Genomic DNA, 21,733 nt, shown 5'->3' with positions numbered 1-21,733 from the left:
TTTGCCCTTAAGGTCAAAAAACTGTTTGGACTATTTTATACTTAAGACGATAATAAAAATTTTACCATTCCCCTTCAAAAAATGAAAAATACTACAAGATTCTTGAATTATTGAAACATTGAAACCTCATTGTCCATCGCTGATACTGTTTATTGAAGAAACACCAGATCTCAAAATGATTCCCCTTCCCCTTAATGAAATGAATACTAATTCTGAACAACAAACAATTGGATGATTCCATTCCCAGTTAGTGGTATATCAACATTAAGGACATCACACATAATGACAAAAATATTTTTTGCCCTTAAGGTCAAAAGATTTGACGTTAAGGTCAAAAGATTTGCCATTATGTAAAGATTTGTTTACAACAACTTAAAGTTAAAAAATATGGACATAATGTCAAATTAACGCTTTTGCCATTATGTTACCTGTCCGATTTTTTAACCTTAAGGGCAAAAGTTTTTGCCATTATGTACAGTTTCAACGTTTTAGCCCTTAAGGTCAAAAGATTTGACCTTAACGGCAATTCTTTTTACCTTAAGGGCAAAAGATTTGACCTTAAGTATTATATGTATTTTATGACAAAACGGCGTGCCATAGATATCGAGGTCAAATTATCTGACCACCCGATTATGCATATTTTCTAGCTCTAAACCGTGTGACGTCACAGTAGTCCGTGGCTTATACAGTAGCTGTACTACAACTGATGTGCTATAACTTACATCGACGGTCACAGGAAAAGCCGATCAAAGATTTTTTAATGATTACTTTTGAGTGAAGTTAATCGTACAATAACTTTGGCTCGAATTTTTTTAACTAAATAAGTGAAATTCGATGTTTTAAATACTCTAATCTATGCTCTAATAGCAAGTATCTTCGTGTAATTATGAAAGAAAATCCACACAGAAATAAAAGTTTCAGATTTTTTTGTCGAGGAGTTCAGCAACGAATAGGCTTTATTTAGATAATATTTTCCTGTAGTCTGTATCTTTGATACATTGTGAATTACAAAGTTTGTGACAGTTAAATGAAATTTTACGTAACAATTTAAGAAATCCTTGATTAAAACATCAAGGATATGATGTTTGACATACGTACACACCGATGATTGATCATTACAAACATTGTATTGTGTGTTGCTAACCGAATAAATCGAGATACATTTATTTCAATACCGTAAAACGTTTCAACATGTGGTAGAAAGAATTTACGGATCAAATAATCGAGATAAACTATTTTTTTCAGACCGTGCGGTCGCTTTCAATTTTTAATCGATATACGAGTAGAATCACCGATATTATAGATACATAATTAGCCATGCCTTTGGTTTGATGGTTATGTAATACCTTGACCAGGATGTTGTTTACCTGTACACAACGCCATTCATCGAACTCACCTGTAATTATCTGGCCGCGGGCAATTTGCTATTCGGTGGACTATACCGGGTATTTGCTATTGTCTTACTGTCAATCAGGTTCAATTCAATTCTTTATTCTATGTCAATCAGGTTAGGACATCCGTTAATTGGATTGTGATTTGAATTATGGAAACCCCGTACATCTATGCTATAGCAAGGATTTATAAGTGGGATCATGTACGTCCTTGGCTATAGGTTTTTCATTGTCACCTCCATTTTTAAAATGAAGATGTAAAAGCAAATGGAAGTAAAATATACCTGATCATACCTAGGAGTATATATTACGTACACATATATATATGTCGTACACAGGTAAAACAAAAATAGAAGGTGACTTATTCAGAAACAAAAATGGTTCTAAGAACTATTTCAACTAAAGGTTTAACCTTAAAAATCATTCCAGTCTAGAACTGTAATTACGGAATCGTGGCATATAGCAATCTTCCGTAATTTCTAACCGTCCACATTTTATTTTTACTAAAAAAACTGTGCCGTGTTTACATCGTTATAGAAGAAGTTTGAAATAAAAACACGGATTCTAGATATATTCATGTCTCAGTCCAGGTTATTAAAGATGCTCCACCGCTGACAAATGGTATTTACTCTATCAAAAACAGAACAATTAGTATTTTCTTGAGTTACGATAGTTACATTTATAATTTACACCATTACCACCATTGCAAAGTTTGAGCTACTAATTTTAGTTCAAGAAAAAAAGCTCCACCGCCATCAGAGCAGAAATGATATTCATCATTTGGACAATATTTGGTGTTAAATCATGTATATATATTTGCCTAATAAACACAGAAAATGATATATAATAATTTGTTTTGTCTTTGGTGCATACGCAATCAGTACTTCATTCCATATAGGACATACATGTAGTGCCACGGAAATTTTTTGGGATGCAATTAATTATTTTTCATATTTTTGATTTGAAGTAAAATATGAAGTTCATACTGTTCAATGGTGGTAATGGTGTAATTTAAGTTACTTTTGTTACTGAAGAAAAATACTAAATCGTCTGCTCCTGTTTTCGATAGTGCAAAAATAACATTTGTGAGCGGTGGAGCATCTTTAAAAATAATTTATTGCATCCCAAAAATAAATTCATGACACTACTATGTCCTATAAGGAATGAAGTGCTGACTGCGCATGCACCAAAACCAGAATTAATTATTTTATATTGTTTTTGTTCATTATATATATATTCACACTCGATTTAACACCAATTACTGTTCAAATAATGAGTATATTTTATGCTCTGTCGGCGGTGGAGCATCTTCAACATAAGTATTATGTTGTTTTGTATTAAAGTGATTTGCAGACAAGAAATGAACAGTAGTAAACTGAAATGCGGTGTTGATAAAAGAATACGATGATTACCGAATTTTGCGGATTTATAATTAAATACCATTAGTGAGAAAGTAATATTTTTCCCTAATAATGATCATTACAGTTGAATACACTATCTTAAACAATACAGAGAGAAACCTCTTGAATTTATATGTATTTATTCAGATGTAGTTTGTGGCATGATAACTCTAGGCCGATACTATTTCGCCCGATGGATAGATGTTCCTATGCGAACTCGCCTCCAAAAGTGTAAACAGAACTTTATAATTAAGGGCAACGGCGATTCTAACACGTGATATATATGTCAGTCAGGCCAGATGTAGCACCAGCGGACGTGATCCGTCTGGCAAAGGAAATATATGGAATGGACGTGGTCGACTTGAAGGAATTCCCTGCATTTGAAGACAGAAACTTCCTCGTTGCTTGCAAGGCGTCTTCGATTGGGAGTGGCATGCACACTATCAAAGGCAGATCGGTTTCCGAGCAGACGGCACTTGACTATTTTGTGATTAAAATCTCTGGTTCAAGAGATAAAGGAGATTCAAAAATAGATAACCAAAGGTTAATTATGGATTTTCTGACTTCTGAAGACTTCAAGTGTCCTGAATTTGTGAGTACCAAATCTGCAGAGTGGTTTCACTGGGATGACCAACGTAATGGTAAGTGATCCGATGTTGTATCGGTGCGTTCTATTAGAAAGTTTTCTATCTGAAGTTCTTACATTTAAAAAGATAAAGTAAACTTGTGCATTTAAAAAATGTTTTATATTTCTATCTTGCTATTTAAATATATTGGAGGAAAATAACGCTCAAACAGTTTTTTCATGATCGTCAAAGCAGAAACATACAGTATGTTTCTGCTTTGACGATGATGAAATTATATACAGACTGTTAAGAGCAGTTTGGTAGCTTTGACCAGAAACATATACAGTATATGCTTCTGGTCAAAGCTACCAAACTGCTCTTCTGTATACTAGCTGCAATATTGTAGCTCAAAAGACTTTTAAATAGACAGAAAATGGTGTCGTCTTTAGAGCTGGAGCAAAGTAATGATTATACAAACCATTATAAAACGTTTCTTTGCATTCTATCGTACTTTTTTTGATATCGCTTACCTACTAGGGAATAAAACTGAACTATATAAAATATCAAATTCTCATCGATCCCCTATTTTTGTTCCGACCTGATTTTTTTTTGTAGGGACATGGCTTTCTTCTATTTCTTTGACCACCCTTTTGAAAGGGTTCCAATTCTCGTTGATGTTGTTAGAGTTCATAATTATTTCGTCCCAGTTGGTATCACTTATCTCCTCGTTTATCCTTTCATAATTGGCATTTTTATAACTCTTTTTCTTCTTGCTTTGTAGAGCTACCTTTACTTTACAAATGACCTTAAACAGTAGTACACAGTGATCACTTTTACCTAAATCGCTTTGATATTCAATATCTGATTGTATCTAAGTTTCTGAACATAGCAACAGAAAAAAAATGTCTTCATGAAATTTATTTTGAATTGATCGTTTTTATTTTATCAATAATCATGCGTATGCCATGTCGAATTGATTGTCGAAAGTTTCAGTTCAGCAGACTATCGTGTTTTTTTTTTTTTATTCCAAATTGATATCAGTCTTCCCGAATCATATGTAATGCGTTTCCCGGTCGAATTTCTATTCTATTCTATGCTATACTACTACGATTGATATATTTTTTTCTCGTAATTTCCTTTTGATTATGTGTGAAACTGAAGACTGTCATAAAATTTTAAATGTTATTGCAAAATCAAAGTTTATTTTCGATATGAAATCTGACAGGTGTAATATGTATATATGTATTAAGGTAGACCGTCCCTTCTGGTTTCCTCTGAAGAATTTCGTTTATTTTATTTATTTTGATTGTAGGCAAACCTTGATAACAGAAAGCTCATAAAAATCATATGTCAGTCCCAGGTATTAATTTTTCTTCCAGGGTTGCTTAAAGATATGTACTAATGGCTCTATATTCCGGATTTTAGTGAACAATTTCTCGTAAAACCGAAGACGTGTCTACAGATGTTTCTAGCACAGGAATCTGAGAATTAGTTACAGATTATATAAGTATGGACCCAGATACCTGTGGTTTCTAGTTGTCTTTTAAATACACATGTATTTTGCGTTTCAGACCCATTACGGATACGGATGTTGACCTTTGTACCCGGTGACACCCTCAAGGACCACTGGGGCAGTTTGTCCGCACGTGAAACACTGGTTTCATTTGGAGAATTCGTTTCACAACTCCATCTGGCGTTTGAGGTACTCTGATTACAACCAACTTTTTGATGAGATTTATTTTCATAAATTTTGCGATCAATGTAAATTCGCGAATTCATTCCATTTTAAATCTGCGTAACTTAAAGATGCTCCACCGCTAACAAATGATTTTTTTGGCCATCAAAAACAGGAAAAAAAACGAACGAGTATATATACGTAGTTTCCTTCAGTTACAAAAGTTACTTACTTTACACCATTACCACCATTGAAAAGTTTGAGCTTCTTACTTTACTCCAAAACAAAAATATCAAAAATTATTAATTGCATCCCGAAAAAAAATCCGTGGCAGTATGTCCTATATGGAATGAATTATTTATTGCGCATGCACCGAAAGCAAAATAAATTATTTCATATTATTTTTTGTGTTAATTAGACATATTTATACACGATTAAAAACCAATTATTGTTCAATTTGAGTATCGTTTATACTCTGTCGGCGGTGGAGCATCTTTAAAGAGACAATTCACTCAGGCAAATTCTTTTACATAACCAATAAGCAAACTATAGCATAAATGTATTGTTCTACATTTCTTATGAAACATATAACGTAAAACATTGACAAATTCCACAACATTGTTAAGTATTTTAATTAATATCGTTGAAATATCAAATCGTTGATCAATACGATTAAGCAGGTACAATATTAACTCTGTACCCATACCCGAGCCAAAGTCACGCACGTTAAACAAATGAACTACATAACCACTGAGAAGGTGATAAAATGATTTTTAGGCAAGACAATTCACCTAATAAGGTAAACACATTACTGTCAGAGCGATTTGAGCAGTTCTAGCCAAAAGTTGCATTACTTTACGAGCAAGGGACAGGGTTCGGCATACAAGAAGTTCGACCACAGTGTGTAATGGCGGACAGCGAGCAAGTTTGAATATTTCACACACGTGTCACCACCATAGGCGTTTCAGGCATATCACAGTAACACTGACTAATGTAATTTCCATTAGAAGTTATTTTATCTGATATATATACAAATTTTAATGTTCTCTTAGACTGAATTGTCATCTTTAATATCCGCGCGAAAATGTTATGAAACTGAAATCGCGAAACTTAGAAGTCGCGAAAAGAAGTTAGTTTACAGTATTACATATTGCTTCTGTGTGTAATATGTTTGGTTTGGTTAATTATAGCCAGGGTCATTTACGGACGGCCTCTCATGTGTGTGTAATGTGTTGCTATGTGTGGATGTCTCATATGTGTTTTGGGAGTCTGCGGTATATTCTTGATGTGTCTCTTTGTAACATTGGAACTCTTGCCATTTTATAGTGTTATCTCACTGAAGCGTTCGGTCGAAGACACCAAACATGCGCACCCAACCTGGTCACATTATACTGACAACGGACAAACCAGTCGTCCCACTCCTTTTATGCTGAGTGTTAATAAGGAGCAGAAACTACCACTTTTACACACTAAGGTGGAAAATAGAAGTTATTGCTCCTGCCTAGTACTCAGTGGTGTAATAGAGGAGGACGCGGAAAACGAAGGCAACTGGCTGTTATGTTCCTTATGGGGTGAAGACGGAGTTCCCCTAACCGTCCCACTCTATCCTATAAATTCAGTTTTGCGAAAATATAACTTCGAGTACGCATGTCATATACCTTTTGTACTATGTCAAACTAACTATCAACTGTTTTACATGAATGTTTGTATTACCAGTATGCATTATATGATCGTAATCTTAATTAATACATTGTAAATGGGAAAATTTCCAGTAATTGTTATTTTAAACTGCCAGTACTATTTTGAGTATGCGCAGTAGTTGATACATCCGAAGATTACTTACTGATAAGTGCTAAAAGTCGCAAAAAAAACTTAACTGGGAAAACGTCACCTATCTAATAATAATTATTACCACTGAATATATATATTTTGACGTATATTACTAGCTAACCATGCAAGTGGATCTGTGTACATATGACGTTCGCTTCAAATCTTGTTAATATTGCTACAAGAAACGATACACGGCGGTCATTCAAGAAAAATACTTGTCTGTTCTATAAACAGAAAACTACGATTTATATCACTTGCGTTTTTGCATTGTGACATCCAGGATAAGGGTAACTGCAGTTACCCTAACCTGCAGTTACCCTTACCCGGTTCTCCCATCTGAGACTGTCAGCATGTAAGCTAATGGAATACCTTCCCTTTCAGAGGCTGACACGATCCGGATCAGTCCAGGTTGACACAGATACACAGGACCCTTGGAGGATGGACAATTTCCTTTGTGTGAGGGAATTGCTGCCCGAAATACAGGTATTCACTCTCTTAACTTATTTACCCCTGAAATTTCATAATGGACTAGTCTAGTCTTTGATTTAGAAGAGCCTAAATGTGTCTTCAGGGATGAATGAGTTAATGCTTACTTGAATGTCACATCTTTTTCAACAAAAAGTGATATGTTGATGTTTATGAATAATGCTAATTTTGATCAGCTGAACAGTTTCACTCGTACTTAGTCGTCTTACTCTCTTAGTCGTACTCATTTTTAGTATTAGAAAATAGAATAGTCCTTGTTTAGAATATCCTCAGCTCCTCTCTTCAATGTGCAATATTTTGAGTTGTGGACCTTTTTCTTGAAATACAATCATACTATTTTAGAATGAAGAATAATCAATAAGTAAAATGTTTGTAGTTCCCAAGCTACATTGACTGCTATTAAAACCCAAATGTCCCAAGCTATTGGAATAAAAACACTATAATTGTAAATTTTCCGTAGTTGTTTTGTCATAAAAGCAAATTAAAAAGAAACAATTGATGACTAGGCCTAAAAGACAACAATACGATTGTATAGCCACTGAACATACAAACCAAAAAGAAAAAAAATATTGGTTGATTGTAAAGCAAAAGATGTCTTTGTAAATAAAACTTTGTAGTTCAATGATTAAGACAATTGCATATTTATTTGACTTAGGATGTGGCCAAGAGACAAGTAACATCGGAGATAGTCGAGCGATTCCAAGAGGAAGTTCTCAGTGTATTAGACAGATTACCGTCAGGTAAGAAACTACAGCCTTTAGATACCATTACACACACACATAGAAAGTCTTGGTTATCATAAAGCACAAGACTGAGAAACAAGTCAGGATTTGCCTTTTTTCATTCTGGCCCTAAACCGAACTCAACAGTAACTTTTTGTAACAATATTTACCAAAATAATAATGAAATACTAATTAGTACACTAACTGATAATGTCTGTGTCTGCAGGTAGGACTTTACCATTGTACCCGTTGTCCTCATTCAGCTTTCCATTGCCTGATCTAAAGGCAACTAAAACCTTTACTCATTTTCTTCTTCCTACCACCTTACTTTTGCCCTTGAGTTGAACTATTCTGTCTCCTGACAGAGAAACACCATAGTCTATAAAAGTGACAGTTGCTGATTTTTGTTTGACTCTTAACATAAAGGGAATGGGACGACTGGTTTGCCCATTGTCAGTATAATGTGACCGGTTGGGTTTGTTGTTTGGTATCTTTGACAGAATTCTTCAGTGAGGTAGCACTATGATAAAATAACACTAATACAAGGAGTCACACACAACACGAATATACCACAGCCTCCCAAAGCACATACACAGATATGGAAAACCTAGCTGCCCTCAAGAAATTGATATATTAATAAAGCACTGAGTGGAATTTTAAAACCGTAATATAATTGGCCATATAGAGATAACCTTTGTAAATTCATATCGCGGATCTATTATGGTCTTCAACAAAATGATCCGTAGATGTAAAACATATTTTTTACCGTTACTTTATCTTTTTTTTAGGAATAATTCACGGTGATATACACGACATGAATATTATTGTGAATGCTAAAGACGGCAAACTACATCCTATAAACCAGTCGGGAAAAGACACTACAGATTCTGGCTCTGTTAAAAACCTATTTGGAATAATTGACTTTGGAGACGCCACCTATTCTAGGTTCGTGTTTGAAGTATCCATGGTGATAAGAGACGCCATCACGGCCGTAAAATCAATGGACCCTGTAGAAACTTCCGGTCACTTTCTTGGCGGATATCTGAGACACCGATCACTCAGTAGTGACGAGTTTGATGTTCTGTTTGTGTGTATCCAGGTGGCACTTTGTCAGTACGTAGTCCTCGGTGAACACGAATACAGACTTCAGCCAGACAATGCTTATACTAAACTTGGTGCCGAAGACGCTTGGAAACAACTGCAGGTCCTTCAGCAGATGGACAAATCAAATGTTGTGAGAACATGGTCAACTCTGTTATCCTCAACCTATAATTTAGTGATATAATGCATCAGCAGTTCATATTAACGACAGCTTCATTCAGGGCCCAGCTTCTTGAACATTCCTTGACTTACATGAATTCCTTGACTTAAAATCCCCCATAGAAAAACATTTACAGAAGTTAAGGAAAAATCTCAAGTTAAGGAGCCTTCCTTTAATCCGTAATGTTTCCATTTGAAGAATTTTAAGCTAAGGGATTCCTAGAATTTAAGGGATGTTCATGAAACTGGGCTCAGATTGTGCTCAGAAAACACAAAAATAAAATGTTTAAGTTCTTTTATTGACAAAGACCATTTCAATGATTTGTTTCATGACACAATTTACTATTTGTGTACTCCGCAAAATTTCTCAGACCGTATCAAAATTACTTGCCCATGCATTTTGATTCAGGCGTAGTCAGCTTGTGAAATTAAATTGCTGGTTTTCTTTGCTTTTAGAATTTTGAATAAGTTAACATTCATTATGACCGTTGTCTTGTAACTTGAAGTGTATTGTGTAATATCACACGTGTATGACACACAGATAAAAAACACGTCAGCTACACATATGACCTAATCTGGATCTATGCTGAAACAAGTTTTTGAGGTTTATTAAATAACTCGGCACATGGTGCTGGTGGTGGTAGTTTTGCGTTTGATGTCCTTTAAAATCAAACGTAGATTGCTAAAATGGATTTTACCTTCTCAGGTACATGAAATAAAGAGTTTCTTTTCTATAAAACAGTTTATTCTCAATCATAATAACGAAAGAATAGACAATAGACAAAAGTAAACGTTTAAATTATAAAATATAAATAACAACTAAAAATCAAATATTAATAATAACTCAAACGGTATCACAGTACTCGTTACTAGTAATGAATTGATGCATAAAAAACATGGTTATCATTTGCACAAAATAATAAAATCTTAAATTACATTATCTGTTTTGGTGAAAAACGCCAAGATGACAAGACTTAATATTTATATCCGTCGACACTTGCCATATATTCCAACAAATTAATGTATCTCATGTACACATGTGCATATTATACAGATGCATCAGTAGGCGACATTCGAAACCATTATAGATATTTGGCATGTTTTACTTTCGTTACACACGTGTAAAGATTAAATATATTGATACAAATTAGCAAGTTAGAGCTGAACCTATATATGTGCATTTGCGTCAAAGTGGAATTACAATTCATAATACACTTTCACATAACGCAAATGAAGAAGTTTTGATCACGTCAACGTCATTTAGCCGAATACGATATACTCCAATATTTGCAAAATTAAGTTAAGTTCCAGTTTAGAAAGTATTCCTGTCAGATATATAGAACCTATTTACGTGAATCATGTTTTTCTATATAAATCATTGACCGTTCTTAACCATATTGACATATTTAACAAAGTTCTATCAAGGCAAAAATAATGAAACTCGTGTGATTTGCAAATTGGCACTTTTAGTATGACTACGTGAATGCTTTGATAAAAAACTGGATTACCTGTCTTAGTACCATATATCTCCGCTAGGCTGCGCTCATAAATACCAAATTTTCGGAGCGAAGCCTAGCGGAGAATAAAAACTACGGTAGACAATCCACTGGAATCTAGTCGTCAAAGACACAAAGATGTAAGCACATTTAAAACAGTCTGCTGTGCAACCGTTGTCTCCATTTAGTAATCGTCATTAAAGTTAAAACACAAAAAGTTCAAAAATACATGTATAGGGGCAAACAAATCCAATTCTCGAAATAGATAATAACGGAAGAATGAAGGCACAAGTAAATTCTAAATAGTAGAATCCAATATGTATGCATTATGCATTTATTATACAAGGATTTTTTTTATAACAACTTATGTCCAGTCCTTTTAGTTTTGATAGAATATGTTTATAAACATACTGCTTGACTAGGAAATATTTATTAAATAATTTTTTATCACTTGATTTATAATGTCAATTTTTTTCTTACGTTATCTTTCTTCCTAACAGGCTATCCTATACATAGACAAAGTACCCAACGTACAAGGGATAGTGGTCAATATAGCCATGTGGTCTTTATAAACAGGTCAATTCATATCATAAATGACTATTTGGACCCCTAAGTGGTCTTATTAAGCAAGTGGTCTTTATACAGAGGTGGTTGTTATGGCAGGTTTTTACACTATTTTCAAATTGGTGCTTTTCTCATCTATGTTTAATATCCAGGTATGGCAGTCAAATATACAACTGTTAATGTCAAATATTTTCTTCTCGTTTTTTTGCCATTTTATCTCTTTCTTCTGACAGTTCCTTGATTTTCTTCCTGAATGTGTGAGCGAACCGAGATTGTTGTAATCGACGAACGGTCCTTTCTGTTATGTGCCAGTTTTCCCGTAGTTTAGCGTCGTGTATTTCTAAAAGTAAAATAATAATTTCATATGTATTCTATGATAAATACGTAAAAAACAAACCACACAGGCGGAGGTAGAAATGTGTAAAAAGGGGAAGAGTTCCACAATTACAAAGAGTCATAATATGAACATATTGCAGTCTCCCAAAACATGTACGCAATTCATAAACGCAACACACCGCGAACACGAGAAGCCGTCCTTATATGACTCTGTCTAATCAGTTGATTTTAAAAGAGTGTTTCATTTTAAAATATTTTTATTGTCAACAACAAAAGTATTACAATTTATTCATACAAGAAAATATATTACATATTAGCAATATTGGATTGTACAAGAGGCTAGGCCTATACTAGTCTTTTCCATCAAAAAGAGATACAAAAATTTAATACAATATCAGTGCAAACTTTTTAACAGTTGTAGGTAATGGCAAACTTTAGTGGATATTTGAACCAATTTATTATTTTCACGTGCGGTAGGAATATCACGTAAAATATTCGCCCTAAACATACCAAACATAGCTATAATAGAACCAAATGAAATTAAATCGTGAGATGGAATCGCTACAAAAATTAGTCTGGCATAAAAACGCGAAATTCAGTTATCGCGAAAATAAGCTGAATGACAATATCCCACCGATTTTGAAAAGAAGATACTGCAGTCTTATGTTCGCTGATTCTACTTCTTCATCGTCCTCTGGAACATGCTGCTTTCTACACTTCTCTAAAGCGGTTTGGATGTCTTCTATGACGTCTTTGTCTGATCTAGAATTATCGTCAGATGCTAACACTTTTCGAAGATTGTTCTTGGCGAATCTTACGTAGTTGCTCTGAAAATATGAGAAACATATTACAGATGAGTATGTGGTCGAAATAATAAAGACCAAAAAGCCTTAATTCCTCTTAGCAATTTGATGTGCGGAAAGCGTCTTTTACAGGTATCTTAAAAATGATACTTCATCTGCTATTCATTAAATATCCACATCTGTTTTACATCAATAGTTTTCTAATCTAAATTATTTCACAGGAATGTTCTGCGCAATTCTTTTATATTTACGACTAACATTAAACTAAAAACTTTCAAACCACTTTATCAAAAGTGATGCATTGTTACTTATAAGTACGTCCACTTTAACGTACATTCTTTAACTTCAAATCCTTCATAGAAAAGCATTACACACTACCCAGGTACGAGAACCTAAGTTATTATACCTCCTTATTTGGCGCCAGATCTGACGACAGGAGATAATTGCAAACATTGTTGTAGGAATCCGACGATTCTGTCTTAGAGGTTGAAATGGTCAGAGCATATTCACCACTGTCGTCAATCAAACATGTGATAGACATCTCCCGTTTCTTTCTTTGAACCTCAGTCTTGACTGAAGATTGCAGAGAGTGCTGCACAAATTGCCCATTTACATACCTTGACGTGATCAGATCTGTTCTCACATGGAGAGTTCTTACTACTTCTTCCTGCAGGTGGAAAGTGAACCTCATTTCTTTACTCTTTAGTAAAGGATATTGTCCGCTTCTGTGTGATGGAAACAAGAGGCCAGAACGTTCTGTAGATGGTCCGGGTCCAAATCCTACTATCTTGGGATCTATCGGCAAAGGTATGCATTCTTTTCGGCGTGACTGACAGTCGAGTCTAAAAGACGCAATGCGAAGAAGAGGAGTTCTATTTGGGGAACCGAACAACCGCAGCTGGTAGGTTCCTTCTACCGGGAAACGGACGCGAATCCTCCAACGTTCACCGCATCTGATCATGGCGACTAATCTAGGCATTGATTCCATTGAGAGTAAATCATGTTCCTCTAATTTGTGTTCCTCACTTCCTTCCTTCAACAGAAACTCGTAATACATGTCGATCGCGTTTGCGTTTTTGGCAGGGGCTTCTAACTTTATCATGGCTTCTCCATTTTCTGCTTCATACACACACGCGTCTTGTGTTTTCATAACCAGCCCAAGGCCGAAAAAAGGCGGCGAAAGGTCAGCCTGGTCCACAAATCGCTGCTGTGTCACAGTTTGGTCTAGCAACTGCCATCTTTCTTCTGTCGGGTGGCACATGTATATAAATTCCCTCGGGTTGGTCATAAAGTAGTATTCTTCAAATGCATTTTTAATGACCCCGATAGCCGCTTCTTCTCTCTTTCCGATGGTTTGACCTCCAGCTTCAAGTTTAATCCAACCGCCGGTCCTCCTCCCGACAATGCATCTACAGATCCAGAAAGGATGAACGATGTGCCATGATCCTTCCACAAAGATTGCGTTCCATGTGCATAATCCTCCCAAGTCTGTATCTCCAGGCTGGTAATCCCCAGCTTTACAGATACCTTCGATCTGTGTGCATTGTATGTTAGTCTTTCTGCAAAATAAAAAGACGTGAAATACACGTGAACGTCAATAAGTTTGTAAACTACCGTAAATAAAGTCAAACAGTGATTATCATCATCATATTTAATCTTAAAGTTATCAGGAATATCAGGCCCCGATTTCTCGAAAAACTGACTTAAGTCATAATGTTTCAAATGAATTAAAGTAGGAGAAAAAATAAAGATTTGACGCGTTTGAAATACCAAGTAATGTTCTGAAAACAGGATCCTTGTTTCTATTCTGAAGAATGTTACAGAATTAACTGTACCTTTCATATTGAGCCCTACTCTTTCTGCTCCAGTGGGTCAGGGCCAAGATTTATACAAAGTCTGTTCCCCCTCCCCAAAGGATGTTTCTGGCCAAAGGAGGAGTATTTACGGCCCTCTGTGACATATATTTTGACACTGAGTTATATTTTCCAAAATTTCTTGTTTTCAACATATAAATGCGTTATAATTTACGGAAAACCATTACTCACAAGGGACTCTATGACTAGTAGCGATTATAGAAAATGTTGACGGACGGACGCCGCACAAGGTGAGCTAGAATCATCGTGTACACAACTTATAACTGACTGATTTGTGTTTCGAAGTCGCAATCGTAACTGTGGGGGTATTGTTGAGTTGTGTTGGAATACAACTCAGCCACCGTGGCCTGAAAGATTTTTTTACCTGGAATCCAACCTAAAAAAAGAAAGCTCTGTTTCAAATAAACTTATATAATTTGCATACCTGCAAAGCACGAGAAAAACTGTGGAATATGTCGTCCTCCTCTGAGCCAGGAGAACAAGGTAACCCTCTGGTGTATCTGTATTACCCTCTTTCCGTTTCACTTCTTTTGAGTCGACATCTTGAATGCTGAGCCAAACCATCAGAGCCCTGGCCTTAAACACCTCCGGCCTGTCTGAGTTATCAAGGTCACCGGTCAGGTAGGTTATAAGGTTAGTAAAACTATTGTTTAACGCCGCAGGTGCCTAGAAAGAATCATAGAAAATGGGGAGAGAAAATATAAGGTAACGTATTGTTTCTACATAGATTATTTAATATACAGTTAACAATATATACCGTGTAACTGGTTATTTTCGCGAGGATGATATTTTCGCGATTTCGCGCCACATTGCTGTAATCATGAAAATTTGATCAGCGAAATATTGCGAAATGGAACATCAGATGTACATTTTACAGGTAAATATAGCCATGACGCGAAATTTTAAACAGCTAAATTTTCCCTTTTTATTTAAAATCGCGAATTTGTTTACCCATGTAAATAACCGACTATACGACATTTTATTAATTCATTAGCAAAGTATATAATTAATAAGTAGAAGTAAGAATGTCAAGACCGCGCCTTTCAACTTTTACAACAAAGAGATTGATAACAATAACCTTCATAAATGTTTTATCACGATATGGAACACAAAATTGTAAAATTCGAAGTGAGTCAAAAAGGGACATGAAAGATGGTCGGAATGAGGATATAAAAGAGAATTTTGGATTCAAAGGGTTTTTTATTTACTTTATTATCATTATAGAACTATTTGTATTTCTTACAATTTCCTAGGGGCCGCAAAAATTGAAGAAACCGCCACACTAGCCCCAACCCCCCAAAAAATAAAAATAAAATAATTATAACGGTAGTGATGAAATTTGTACCTGCCGTGCATGCCTATCAACATCCTGTTGTGTACGGATTTCTGGCATATCAGAATCGGTTTCTACTTCACCTGGATCCTCGACGTCATCATCCATCTGCGCCGTCCAATTGGAGAACCATTGGACTTGTGTACCCCGTTTCACTTTTGTCTGATCAGGGTTGGGAGCAGCATCCGGATATGACTTTAATGTTGGTTCTTCTTTTACCTTTTACATAATATTCGAGAATGAAATTAATTTTGCATGTCATATATCTGAACTGAAAACATATTATTTGAAAAATTGATATCTAAAAACTGAGGACAATACAAGAATACAACTAGAAATGTCCACCAGGAGGCTAATTTATAACTCCCTTTCTGTAATCAAGGGGCATAACTCTGTAAAAGTTGGTGCATATAACATAAAACTTTGTTGTAGGAGAATTGTTATGATTTAGACAAAATTCGACAGCTATTATAATATCATTCGATTGCTTGTTTATATAAAAGCGTAGTGTTTCTTTAAAATTTTAATGATATCATAAATGAATCAATATCTCACAACACAACCATTCCCTGTCGCCCCCATTTTTTGAACTTTTGTTTGAAATAAATAAAAACAATCTAACCTCATCCTTTCCCGCGTTTTCGGACGGGAACAAAAAATCTGAACTGTTTTCGACATCATCGTCTGATTCTTCTTCTGGTTCTGGATCAGGTTGTGGTTCCGGATCCGGTTCCGGTGACGGCTTCGGTGGTGTTGGTATGGTACTCAAATCTTGCTTTTTTACATCATCACTTTTTGATGAAACGCAACCCATCTGTACATGAGAATGGAGTCAAGATTTAGAAATAAACGATACAAAGAAAATAAATAATCAGTTTGTTGTTTTTTAAGTGTTACTGAATATAAATATGCCAGGTAAAGAAAGGATTTCTAACGGCGAAAGAGTAATCTCCTCTGACACATCAGTCTTATCGATGTTGACACGTGGTTTGGTCTTATTGATTATTGTGCGCTCTGACTAACTGTACTGCTAGAAATCATTTATAGAATTATTAATTATTAGAATCAAAGCTTTGCTGAATAACTGGCATTGAGTTTATATCAAGAAAAAATATTGAACACAGGATACTTCTACTTTCTGATCTCTTTCTGCAAAAATACGTGTCTGTGGCTACAAAATACATCTCAACGTCATTCTCCGTTGCCAGACGACAATCTCTCCCAGGGCTCATTGCGGTCCCCACATACTTTTTCTATAAACGACTGTCAGTTCTCACATAATTTAATTTAATCATTCAATATCAAACCAAACAATAATGGATCCTTTTGCGGATACGCTGGATTTCATACGGCGTCCGCCGTTTCAAAACAATTACTGTGACGTCATATATGCAGGGGTCGTAATCGCCATGACGTAGTATTCTCATCCGGAACTCCTCGGGGAACAAATATTACATAGATTATTCTCGAGATAATACCCGATGAGTTCAGGATGTTAGTATTCTGTGACCCGAGGTCAACAGACGGCCAGTTCGTGAGCCGTTGACAGAGATGAAATTGCGGGGACCGCAATGCACCCTGGAAGAGATTGGTAAAACGGCTTTTAAGTTAAGATTCAGGACCAAATTAAATGTTAGATTCAGGTTAGAATAAATTTGAAGGTTTATCTTTCACTAATGTTTTCATTATGAAATTTTCAATGTATAACTTTTTTTGTAATTACATGAGAGTGTGATTTTTAAATCATGCGAGAGTGTGACTTTGGATACTGTCTTGCGCAACACTGGATCTTGTTTTGAATTCCTTCGGTTTACGAGAAAGTTTTCCAACTCTACATATATGTGATGATTTACATAGAATAACGTTACCGAGACACCACTATCATAAGAGTTCGCTTCGCTATATCTACTATACAATCAAACCATTAAAACTAGAACAGCAAAATGTTTGTATGATGAAAGTAGGAGAGCAATTCTTGAAAGCCAATGACATAACATGAAAATATACTGCAGTGTATGTAATAGTAGAGAAAGTAAAAAATTGGTAATCCCCAACCTATTGGGTCTCGCTTATTTATTGCTGAAAGTTTGGAACTGTAATCCCCCTTTTGACTTGTATCATTTCTTAACTAAATGAAAGTGCCTATAAACATTTAAGTAAAAATATACTATAGGAACTTATTTTTTCTCTGTCTAGTGAGTTCAGTGTACATAATTTGGATTTGATGTCTTAGCTTCAGTGAGATAGCACTATAAAAAGGGCAAAAGTTCCACTATTAGACACAACATTGATATATCACGCCCCCCCCCCCAAAAAAAAAAAAAAAAAAAAAAAAAAAAAAAACATTCACATACGCATACGCACACTTTACAGAAAGGGTAGAATGTCCTTATATTACTCTAGCTTTCAGTTGGGCGTAAGACTAATAAACCTAATCAAACGCCGATCGCGAGCTATAGATAGAGTCACGATATACCCCCTATAGCTTTAAGGTTTAACGTCTAATGGTTTAACGGGTAATCATAACGATAGTTGTAAATATACTTATCCAATTCAAAATGCAAGAGTTAAAATGAAAGAAGTTGCTGTATGATTTAAATATACAGGAACATTCAATTTTGATCTCAATTATCCTACTGATTGATCTCTTTCAGGTTGATATCTTTCAGGTCGTAGATGAACTTGTTTTCTTTTATCATTTATTAAATAACTTCATTCCTAGCAAGAGACCTGTTCAAGGTATTTCAAAATCATTTATTTTGTTATATCTGATGAACAGAATATTTAAAGGATATCGAAATATGGGTAAGTACACGAAATGAAATTCTACAATCCCATAAATAACATGACGTTTCTAGACAGTTAATTACGATGCCTTTTCTTTTTGCGTGCGATTGAATTTCGCTGTAATTTAGGAACTGTGAAAATGAATCTCCGTGAAAATGGTCTGGGTTTATCATGATATAACTCTTAGAATATAAGTTGCAAAACTAAATCGCCGTGAAAATGCCGTTTGACATAAAAACGCGAAAATCAGTATCATTCGAAATTATGTTGGTTTACTGTAAATATTTGTATATGATTTTGCTTCAATGAACTAGAATTTAACGTAATCTAAAAGTCCAAAAAGACGAGATACATAATTATGTGTAGACTTTGTTTTATTGGGTGTAATAAATTATTTTGACCACATTTACAAGAGTTTAGTGTTACAAATTTCAAAAGAAGACCTGTTCAATTGCTTCAAGCAGTCTTCCAGTTCAATATTATCTTCACATGAACAACGCATTCACATCGTAGGTCGATACCTCTGAATAATATCCATAGGTTGTAAAGTATGGCTAAGTTGTAATAGTGTTACATGACCAGTGAAATTTATAATTTCTGTTTGCTAAAACTACACACCTTATGGCAGTAGAAAATCACAGTTAAAACGTTTCCCTGCAAAGGAGTAAAAATGCTAAACTTACCTTCTATTCAATCAGTTATACACAACATAGAACAGAATCATCCAGACAAGAAGGCTTACCTTTACCTGCCTTTAACATGGATGATTTAGGGATTCCAGGTAAGTCAAGCTTCCAAGTTCCGAGAATTAAAAAACAGTGCCATGCTGTTGTTCAAAACAACTTGCATTGATCTACCTATATAATGTAACAGGAAATGTGTTTCGTAGATTTAAAAGTGTTCGCATAAATAAATGCGTATCTACCTATACCGAAAGAGGAAGTTATTTCGAAAGTCTTTTATAACACGATTCATTCCTTTGTTAAATCGGCCATTTTTTTACAAACAAAAACATCAATACCAAAAATATAAAATATGTATATCAATACACACCAAACTCGTATGGAAATTTTCAGGTCATTTATATTTGAAACAGCAAAAATGTCAATCCAATGCAGACTACTTCACAAGGTGACCTCATCACACTGACCTGAATTTATTTGAATACATTTGACGAGTCTCCCGAGCGTAATTTCTCTCAATTTGACAAGAAATTGATGAGAAGTTTTCTTCGAGTGAAGTTTCCGTCTTTTCCAGGTGAATTTCATCTCAAGCTCGGGATAATTTTGGATAAAAAATATTTTTGATAAAACATACATGTAAACATTCCACCACCCTACAAGAATATAAGAACCTATAGCGATGCATCATTCAAATAGCAATTACATTATTTGGTTATCGATTTTGAACGTGAGTGAATACTTTGTTTAAATGTTGGTTTTCGTGGTACTTATACAGTAATATAGACAAATCATTACGAGCCATTCATTTATATCATAACAAACAAGCCGTATAGTAGCAGAAAATGGACCAGGATAAAGATAGATATGTAAGTAATCATTTTTAATGCAAATAAAATACTGTTACTTAGTTAATGCAGACCTCCTTGTTGGTACAACCTTATCGTATAAAGTGTTCAATCTGGGGTCATTTAAAACCACTCAAGTCAAATCTAATTTTAACGTAACAGATTTGTTGTATAACTTTATGTATAGTACACATATTTCATTACAGGTTGCATCACCGACTACTGATTAACTTTAAATTCTATCTTTGTGTGAACATACACATTCTAATTAAATGTTTAAAATTCAAATAATGACCTAGGTCTGCAATTACATAATGTAATTGAAGTGACAAATACTGCTTTTAATATTCAGCACAGTCGAAGCAGAACATATGAAAATATATGTGGGGTTAAAATAAATCATCGATATTCTAGGGGTTAATATCACTATCATTACATCCCACTCCTAGAATATCTCATAGCAAAACGGAATGCAATGTGTGCGACAACAGATCATTACAGGTTGTTTGGTTCTTTGATGTATATCAAAAGGATAAAAAAACCGGTACACTGTGGTTGACTGTGGCTTTGAATTTGGGCCTGCAGAGACTTCAAAGGACGTTTCTGCAGGCCTGCGATTGACAAGTATTTTGTCTCCTAAACTGCCTTCAGTTTTGCAATGACACATTCCAGAGGTGGATATAACGACAGCGATAATGTCCTGAAGTATTGAGGATTGTTAAAATATAGCAACTCCAGAAATAAAGAAGATAGCAGATTTATTGTTTAAAAAAATAACAAAGAGGATTAGACACAGTTTAGAAAGTCTTTTCCTCACAAACAAATGTTTACATAAAACATGAATGTAGAATATGAAATAGCATTATGAATATTTTCATATATAAACGTAAGAGCGTGGATGGTGGAAACAAAGTGGAAATGTATCTGCAATTCATCACAGACAGAGAAAGAAAGACAAACAGGGGGTCACATTTCATTTTTCAAGTTTATAATCTTCTATTCGCAATTCCGTCTTTGCATATTGCAGCAAGTTAGCTGCCTTACCTGTAGGTATCCATTGTGATGTCATTATTTTGTGAGCGCAATTCACGTCGTTTTCTCCTAAAGTTATGACGTTACGCTCGCAAACACAAACACATGACTGCAGATAACTCTGTTAGGTGCAAATGTAGATACATAAAAACAATTAATGTACTACATTATAATCACTTCCATTGCAAACGATAGAGGTTGCACTTTCTACAGCCTACTACTGTATCGAATCCATGGAGAACGCAACCAAAAATTGGAAAGTGATTCACATTCGTTTGCAATGAAGTGATTATAATGTAGTACATTAATTGTTTTTATGTCACCTACATTTGCACCTTACAGAGTTATCTGCAGTCATGCGTTTGTGTTTGCGAGCGTAATTATTTCATATTATGTTTTTGTGGTAATTAAACACTAATTACTGTTCAAATATTGAGAGTCATTTATGCTCTGTCGGCGGTGAAACATCTTTAATATACTAGTAAATAAAGCATACAGGTAAGTGTTTCCTTTAACAGCTATACGATTGAAAGAAACTCAAAAATCAATGATTTCAAGAAATATATGTAATAATATACCTCGAAAATTTGACAATTTGTTTGTCCACGCGGTTGGAATTACTTCCTTGTCCCATATTTACCATTTGAAGT

The 21,733-nt window shown here is 34.9% G+C and overlaps 2 protein-coding genes across 3 annotated transcripts; one reads left to right on the top strand and one right to left on the bottom strand.

The window, feature by feature from the left end:
- Positions 1-2,883: 2,883 nt before the first annotated feature.
- LOC138333098 (hydroxylysine kinase-like) lies at positions 2,884-9,637 on the top strand. Its single transcript, XM_069281230.1, has 5 exons — positions 2,884-3,432; positions 4,929-5,059; positions 7,244-7,345; positions 8,004-8,088; positions 8,859-9,637. Exons 1-5 carry the CDS (start codon positions 3,075-3,077, stop codon positions 9,353-9,355), a joined length of 1,173 nt encoding a protein of 390 aa, XP_069137331.1. The 5' UTR covers positions 2,884-3,074; the 3' UTR covers positions 9,356-9,637.
- LOC138333097 (hillarin-like) lies at positions 9,613-19,441 on the bottom strand. Of its 2 annotated transcripts, none has more exons than XM_069281228.1 (7): positions 19,207-19,441; positions 16,359-16,550; positions 15,749-15,955; positions 14,828-15,069; positions 12,936-14,088; positions 12,361-12,553; positions 9,613-11,730 (listed from the first exon to the last, which is right to left on the bottom strand). In XM_069281228.1, the coding sequence occupies exons 2-7, from the start codon at positions 16,548-16,550 to the stop codon at positions 11,573-11,575; spliced, it is 2,145 nt and encodes a 714-aa protein (XP_069137329.1). In that variant the 5' UTR covers positions 19,207-19,441; the 3' UTR covers positions 9,613-11,572. The 2 variants fall into 2 exon arrangements, with proteins under 2 accessions (XP_069137329.1, XP_069137330.1); XM_069281229.1 differs by having other exon boundaries at positions 19,266-19,441.
- Between the last annotated feature and the right edge of the window lie 2,292 nt (positions 19,442-21,733).

Source organism: Argopecten irradians, chromosome 10 (genome assembly GCF_041381155.1).
Source record: "Argopecten irradians isolate NY chromosome 10, Ai_NY, whole genome shotgun sequence".
In the NCBI taxonomy this organism is placed as follows: domain Eukaryota; kingdom Metazoa; phylum Mollusca; class Bivalvia; order Pectinida; family Pectinidae; genus Argopecten; species Argopecten irradians.
This window is presented reverse-complemented; position numbering and strand designations above follow the sequence as displayed.